The sequence below is a fragment of the Zeugodacus cucurbitae genome, chromosome Y (genome assembly GCF_028554725.1).
Source record: "Zeugodacus cucurbitae isolate PBARC_wt_2022May chromosome Y, idZeuCucr1.2, whole genome shotgun sequence".
Taxonomy (NCBI): Eukaryota; Metazoa; Arthropoda; class Insecta; order Diptera; family Tephritidae; genus Zeugodacus; species Zeugodacus cucurbitae.
In genome coordinates this window covers 422,864-430,891 of record NC_071673.1, presented here as the reverse complement: position 1 = coordinate 430,891, position 8,028 = coordinate 422,864, and the positions used below count along the sequence as shown (strand labels likewise).

Genomic DNA, 8,028 nt, shown 5'->3' with positions numbered 1-8,028 from the left:
CTTGTAAGTCCCTTTAAAAAATTCTTGCAAATATTACATTATTCGATAGCTGCTTTAAGATTGCGAAGCATAATAAATGACAAAGAATTTAGAAATTTCACTGGATAATTCACAGCTTCGTCTTCATTTTCAACATGATCGATCGATGTGTATGAACACAAATATCCGGGAAGTTGACTTTAAGTCGTATAGATTAAGTCATTGACATCGGTATTTTTGACAGTTAAAAATCTGCGTGCACTCAACCAATCGTAGTTACGATAAATTTGGCTAATGTTCGGATTGATATCAATCCATTAGAAGTATTAACCGGAATGTGCCCAGTTCTTTGCAGATCTTCTGCGGTGCTATCCTGTTGCAGGAACACACGCATATTCATGGTCAATCATATGGTTTTCGCGTGCCGCCACAAGTACGATGACTTGAGACATGCGTTCAATTCCTCCGCCGCTGTTGATTTCGAAATAACAGAATGTGTTTGTCAATAGCAGTATCATTACGCCACCAAAGCGATGGTTATTATTCCACAGATCTTTCATTGTTCTGTCAAGTGCTTCTAGAAAATTGCGCTCATCTCATATATGTTTCATAGATTTGCATGTTTAACTGAAGCTACAGTGTCGTATGTGCCGTTCTTCCAACTTCAAGTAGCGTTGCTGCAATTCCAGTAGATGCGAGAGCCAACGTAATGCCATTTTGAGATCGAATTGTTGCTAAAATCCCGTTTTTTACACTTTTACCACTGTTTCTTCGCTCCTATTGGTCGTGATGCTATATAGCTTCCTCGATAAATGGACTATCCAACACAAAAAGAATTATTCAATTCGAACTAGTAGTTTCGGAGATTAGCGCGTTCAAACAAACAAACAAACAAACTCTTCAGCTTTATAATATTAGTATAGATATATATATTTATCTATATCAAACTTGAAATAATTAAATGAATTTGTAAAAATATTGAAAATTGAATTATTAAAAATTAAATAAAGAAACTCTAGTATATATAAAATACTTATCCTAATAATGTATTTATAATATTAATCTATTACTTACCTTAACAGAATCTTGAACAATGTTTAACGAAAAACAATTATACTTACCCCTTTTTTTTAACAACTAGCTTAAGCCGTTACTTTAAGAATTACACAGAGCCAAAAACTTCACCTATAATCAATAAGATTGACTTCTAAAAAAGCTTTTAGGGCGAGGAGAGCTAGGGGGGGAAAAATTGAAGAAAATTTTACTAGAATGTCTTCTTAATTTTAGCTTAAATTTCTTCTAAAATCTATTGAAAAGAAAACCGGCTGAAAATAAAAAGATAACTTCTTATTTATTAATTTGTTTTTGTAATTTTGTCAAAAAATTCAATTGTAAGAAGAAATCTACTTGTTTTTATGAGAAAACTATTAAAGATCAAATCAATAAGGACATCCACTTATTTTTACTATAACCTTATTAAATTCATTAAAAAGAAAAACCTTTTATTTTAAAAAGAGTTCTTATTAATTTAAAATTTGCTATTAACGTCTCAAAATGCGTACATACATACATATCAATGTTTGTATATTGCATCAGCCAATTTTGAAAAAAAAAAATACTTGGCGATAGTGATATTCTTTTTATCCCGTTGCTTTGTTGTGCGTACATACGTACAAATTAATGTATGTATGTACATATATTGCATCAGCTAACTTAGAAAAATTTTACTTGGCGACAGTGATTTTCTTTCTATCCCGTTGCTTTTTTGTGAAGTTGTGAAGTGTCACATTTCAGTTGCTCTTGTGTTGTATTGCGTGCTAGTTGTGTTATTATATTAGTTGTATTATTATATTATATTCAAAATGTGCGATATATATGGTGAACCAAGCCAAGGAAACGATGAATTCTTGGAATTATTAAAATCTTGGGGCTTGCTAAATGAAATAATTGATACCCTGATTGAACGGGGGGTTAATTCCTTTCTCATTCTTGAGAAAATGCAAATTGACGACGTTGACGCTTTTTTCCATAGATGTGACGCAAAATATTTCGGAGAACGCATAAAATTTTAAGCCGGTTTGAGGGAGTGGCGAACAAAAAAGGTAAGATGATTCCTTTATTTTTAAATTATCAATTCTGTTTATAGAGCTATGCACAACACAAGTAATAGCCCAAGAAAAAACTTTAATTTTGCTCTAAAAGCCAAATTTTAAGTAATTTTAATTTGAAAGTTATTTGTGACCAAGAGACACAAACTGCAAACACCGAAGTCTTAGATTGGCTGAAAAAAATATCCAGTGATTTGTCTTCCGTCAAATCGGGAGAATGTAGTATGCTACCTTGTTCGCCTCAAACGAAGAATTTCAATCTACGCGAGCTTTTAAAAACATCAGTAAAGGGACAACTTGCTTTAAGTTATCAAGAAAAGCATGGCTACTTGGACAGTAGAAACCAAAAAAATTTAACACATTGCATCGTTGACAACTATATTGGTTTAGGACGCAAAATGCAATACTCAGATATGAGGGAATGGGCGAATGAAATTGTTGCGGTATTTCCTAAAGAAAAGAAGGAAGGTAATTGCACGAATTCGATTACAACTACTAAAAACTTACAACATTTTTTTGTTACTCTTATATATTAGGAATTTTACTTTTTGGAAAGAAAAATGGGGAAAAAGAATCCGAGTGGTAAATTGTTCTCGCGTTGGGCTAATGCTATAAAGTTGGAAAACAAAGCCAATTCTGTTACCCAGGAAGCTTATGAAGATGTTTTTGACGGTGTGCAATACTTTTTACTCCTACTTTATAAAATAATTTGTAGTTTTAACAATATTTAATTTAACTTCTTGCACTGCAGATAACGTTTTGGAAAAAAAGTGTTGGTTGGCACATAACTGCACACCTTGGGAAAAAGTTAAAAAGTTTTGGTTAGATACATGCACGTTTAGAAATAAATGTAAGGGATCTCTATCGGATTTGCTAGTAGACTGGCCGCGTTACAATGACTTTAACGGTTACGAATTGGTAAGAAAAAAGCACAAAGTATTTATTTTCAAATTAAACATTATTCAATTATAACAGGTTGATATTGATTTTAATGACATGCATCCAGATATTGCAAACGAGTTATTCTTAAAACTTGACAAGTTTTATAAAGTAATCCTTCCTGTCTTAAATGCGGAAGTAAAAGACCAAGCCAGCCGAGAGTTACTACTTTCGAAACTCCTTTACAAAGATTTATCAAATGGTAAAAAAACATGAAAAACAATATTAAAATATTTATATATTGAATTAATTTATAATTTCAGATTCTAAATATTGCATTGTGTTGTTACTGCTCCATGCGATTCTTCAACCACAGCGTCGGAGTAAAACCCATAAACCAACGATTGGTGACGCTCAATCCGAGTTTATAATACTAGCAACTACACCAAATGATATATTACCAAAAATTTCGTCCAAAATTGAGCAATACGCGATTGAAAAACAGCATTTGCAGCCTTACATCATTGCAGTAGGTGAGGACTATACAAGTATATCAGAATTCTTTATATTTTGCGACGGGCTTAAGTGGAAGTGCCCCACTTTAATGAAATGCGTCGACTGTATTATTAAGTTAAGTTATGTATTCCAAATTGAATATTCCCATAATAGCAAGCAAATTTGGGTATTTTTAGAACAATACTTTTTTGGGCTTAAGTCTGAAGATTTTCCTTCAGTTTCAAATTTACTCAGCAAGTTAGACAACTAATTTTTTATTTTCTTTCTTTTCTTTTTAATTGTTAAAAATGTCCCAATGATTTAGGTCTATCTTTAGTTTCTCAAGAGCCACTTACACAATTACAGTATCGTGATGAGTATCCACTTCCAAGTCTTGCAAACTTCAAGCATTCAGTCCTTGAATTTACTCTTGAACTGCACAATCAACCACATTTTTCCATTTTATCCGATTTGAATTCATATAAAAAAACAGATTCCGTTATTTTCCGAGGAAAAACTTTCAAAATTGGACACATTGTTTCAGTTACTAAAGACAGTTTTCTTATTTACGAAATATGCGATTTCTTAATAAGCGAAAATAATATTTGTATTGTAGTGAAAAGTCATAGTTGTCTAAATTTTTATGAGAGATTTCAATCATATTTGGTTGGCAGTGAAAAACATAATTACACTCTCATCAAATTTGATTCTTTAGATGGACCGCCAATAGATTTTTATGTTTCAAATAATGGTCTTAAAGTTATAAGAGCCAAAAAATATTGGTAAAAATACCTTTCATTTTCTATTAGAGTTATAAGAATTACAAGTTTTTCAATTATTTATGTTATAAAAATTACCAGGAAGTATGTAAAGTCAATTTTAATTATATATACATAAGTATTTAAACTAGCTATAGTTATGCTAATGCTGAATTAAAAAATAAAAAAAGTTATAAAAAAACTCGTGTTATATTTATTTTCAGAAAGTATTAATTTCAATTTAGGGGAAAATAACATCAAATTGATAAGATCATCGGCTTGTTAAAATTAAGATGATGTTCCAATAATAATTAAGGCTTCCCATCTTATTTATGTTAAGGAGAGTTTCTGCTAAGTTTTACGGGTTATCTACTTGATTTTATTAAGTAGCGTTTCCTCTTAATTCTAAGGGTCACCTTCTTAATAATATTGAAAAGGTTTTCACCTTAGTTTTATAGGTTATCTATTATATTTCACTGAAAAGGATTTCATCTAAATTCTAAGCGTCATCTCCTAAATTATATTGAAAAGGTTTTCACCTTAGTTTAACGTTTTATCTTCACATTTTTATTAAGAAGTGATATCTAGTAATAATAAGATGGGCATCTTATTGGAGAGAAATTGAAGAGGAATCTTCTAAACTTTGTTCTAATTTACAGGGCATTTTATGTGGCCATTTCGCTCTGTGTAGGCTAAGCAATTAAAAGAAAAAGAATAAACAGACCCTTTTAATTTGAATCGGAGAACGATATGGACGTGTTTTCGTTAATAGGTATATTAAACTGTTCGGCAAAGGTAATTATATTTTTTAAAATCGAAAATCGCTTCATACCTTTCAACCTATACGGACGTGTTTTTGATGCGCTCCGTGATAATTATCTAAAGCAAAAAGAAAATACAAAATGGTTACCACATAAAAGAAACGGTCCGGTACAATGCACCAACTGCCAAGAGTATGGGCATTCCAAATCATATTGCACTATACGCAGTGTTTATGTGGTATGTGGTGATTTACATCCCACTTCAAAATGTATCCTTAAGAAAGAGGATTTAAACAAAAAATGCAGCAATTGTGGAGGAAGTCACACTGCCAATAACAGGGGTTGTCCTGTTTATAAAGATTTGAAATCGAAGTTGTCACAGGGAATTCAATCACGACGTAACCAAATGTTACATACTCCCCATAATGAAATCATAGATATCACAGACCATATTCCTAAACCCGGTATACTTAAAAAAATTGATGTACAAGGGAGCTATGCCAATGTTGTAAAAGGCAACACTGTACAAATACAACTACCACAAAATCCACCAAATGGAGGTATTGATACCATGATTATAAATCTTACGCAATGTAGGACACAATTTATGTATACTGTGCAAAATATGATACAATATTTAATAAAATCACAAAACCAAATGCTGCAAACTTTACTAAGTAAAAAATGCGCGTACTAAATATCTGTATATGGAATGCTAACGGTGTTAATCAACATAAATTAGAGATTATTAAATTTCTGTCGGAAAAAAATATAGATTTAATGCTAATATCAGAGACTCATCTGACAAACAAAAACAATTTTAAAATACCGGGATTTAGACTGTATGTTACAAATCACCCGGATGGAAAAGCGCACGGTGGAACGACAGTGTTGGTTAGAAATCGTTTAAACCACTATGCTCGGGAATCTCATGCTACAGCCCAGTTACAAGCTACAACAATATCCTTAAAAAATCGGGGTTGTGATTTAAATCTAACGGCTATATACTGCCCACCTCGTTTTAAAAATACAGATAGCGAATTTAAAGACTTTTTTGGAACGATAGGTCATAGATTTCTAGCAGGTGTAGATTATAATGCAAAACACGTGTACTGGGGTTCACGTCTTATTAATCCGAAAGGATCCACCACGGCTGTGTAAGGGCACACGGTTAGTCATTAAAAAATTAATGAAAAACGTCATTGAAGCCATCATCTTGAACGGAACGAATCCCTATGATTACTACAGATGTTCCAATTGAATTCAAACGCACTTAATTCCCCACATTTTTTGTGTTGGCTAAAGACGGACTAATCAAGAATATTGTACACTCTATTGCACTGAGAGATTAATTTTTTTTTTCTCAATTGCCATAATTGATAGGATAATATGAATAATTATTTTTGATATTTAGAAAGCTATCAAAAATTGTAATTTAAAATATATTCGTTACTTTAATAAGGATTAATTTATTAACATAAATAAAGCATACTTTCATTGTTTATAATGCTTTCGATTATAAGTACATCCCCGCACACTTAGTAGTAGATAGTTATTTTTATTGAACTAAAAAAATGTTTCCTAGAAATAATATACATGGCAAAACAACGTGTGCCGGGGCGAACTTCGCCCCGCCCAATTTTTATTTGAAATAGTTAAAACGCTTTTTGAACTCCCTTCAAGGCCATTTATTTGAATGGAATGTTAATATATTCAGGGAATAACGTCTCTGATCAATTTAAATATTTTTGGCGAAGTTCGTTCTTTGTTTTGTTGTGTAGCGTGTAAACAAATAAAGAAGATGGCTCTCCAACACGCTAACATGACACATACATACCTATGTATGTACATATGAAACTGTAAAATTTTGAACTTAAATGATAAATCGGTTTGAATCATTCGAATTCTCAGAATGAACATTTCCTCACTTTTAGATTTGCTGTGTTGTAGTAAACTATTCACTACAGTGAAATTATTATTTATGAATAAAGACGGAAACCTTAGTATATATCCGGTATAAAAATGCACGGGATTGAGATTTGAACTTGAGGTCAAAATTTTTAAAATTATTGATGAAAATTTTCGTAGAGTTGATAATAAGCACAAATTTTCATAAAATAATTTTTAACAAATAAGTTAATTACAAAATTGTTAGTTGATAACATGTAACATTTAATTTGGGAGGCTTAAGCAATGCTTAAATAACAGCTGATTTTTGTTTTGAATTTGCTTTGAATTTTCAGCGACATCTTTCGTAGCGTAGGGCAAGTGTCCGTTCGTTTGCACTCAGTAACAGCTTATACTTTTCCTTCAGTTCCCATAGGTGCTCCGACTCGCTAGTGATGAAATTTGGGGTTCTTTTGTTGTTTTCATCAATTTTTGATATAATTTTCCTCGCAAATTTATTTATTGTCTGTTATAATTTAAATACTTCAAACATATTTTTATGAATGACATTTGTAAAACATATGTTGCCCATAACGTTGCCATATATCATAATAAAATTTTATAGAAATTAAGCATTGACTGTGAAACGCAAACGACTACTCAGTTTGCAACAATACTTAGCTAAGATTTTATTTAGGCACAACATAAGTATGGACTGTGAAACCGGGCATTAGCCATACAAAATTCTATACCTAAATGCAAATAAATGAATTTTTTTTTGCATTTAGGAAATACATGCAGAAATCAACTCTGCAATTTCCTAAATTCCTCTGAAATCTCCCAAATTCGAGGAAGATTTACTGGAAAAGAGTGGCAGCATTGCTTATTTGTCTGACCATACATATGTACATAACTTTATTTATTTCACGGATTGTATGTGATTTTTTCTTAAATTTAGAATATTGGAAGTCATAGATTCGTATAACTTTACCACAAATAATATAAACTTCAAACAACGCATTTTCATTTAATGTTTTTAGCAAGTGGCAGCTTTTGTTATGACAGCCTAAATCCATGAAAATTTAGAAAGAAATGTAGCGCCATCTACTGTAACATACCGCACTTAGCGCCACCAACTGGTGGATAGCTCTTTGCTAATAA

The 8,028-nt window shown here is 31.6% G+C and overlaps 2 protein-coding genes across 2 annotated transcripts; both read left to right on the top strand.

Annotated features, from left to right (window-relative positions):
* The first annotated feature begins 2,627 nt into the window (after positions 1-2,627).
* Positions 2,628-3,069, top strand: LOC128923533 (uncharacterized). Its single transcript, XM_054235799.1, has 2 exons — positions 2,628-2,759; positions 2,839-3,069. Exons 1-2 carry the CDS (start codon positions 2,648-2,650, stop codon positions 3,057-3,059), a joined length of 333 nt encoding a protein of 110 aa, XP_054091774.1. The 5' UTR covers positions 2,628-2,647; the 3' UTR covers positions 3,060-3,069.
* On the top strand, positions 3,068-4,901 carry LOC128923532 (uncharacterized). The gene is made up of 2 exons (XM_054235798.1): positions 3,068-3,228; positions 3,290-4,901. The coding sequence occupies exons 1-2, from the start codon at positions 3,084-3,086 to the stop codon at positions 3,730-3,732; spliced, it is 588 nt and encodes a 195-aa protein (XP_054091773.1). The 5' UTR covers positions 3,068-3,083; the 3' UTR covers positions 3,733-4,901.
* The last annotated feature ends 3,127 nt before the right edge of the window (positions 4,902-8,028 follow it).

Bases quoted from the DNA above. Each gene is read 5' to 3' on its own strand.
- LOC128923533 (XM_054235799.1), top strand. From the start codon at position 2,648: ATGGGGAAAAAGAATCCGAGTGGTAAATTGTTCTCGCGTTGGGCTAAT. The intron at 2,760-2,838 runs GTGTGCAATACT...CTTGCACTGCAG, and splicing joins TTATGAAGATGTTTTTGACG to ATAACGTTTTGGAAAAAAAG.
- LOC128923532 (XM_054235798.1), top strand. From the start codon at position 3,084: ATGCATCCAGATATTGCAAACGAGTTATTCTTAAAACTTGACAAGTTT. The intron at 3,229-3,289 runs GTAAAAAAACAT...TTATAATTTCAG, and splicing joins TTACAAAGATTTATCAAATG to ATTCTAAATATTGCATTGTG.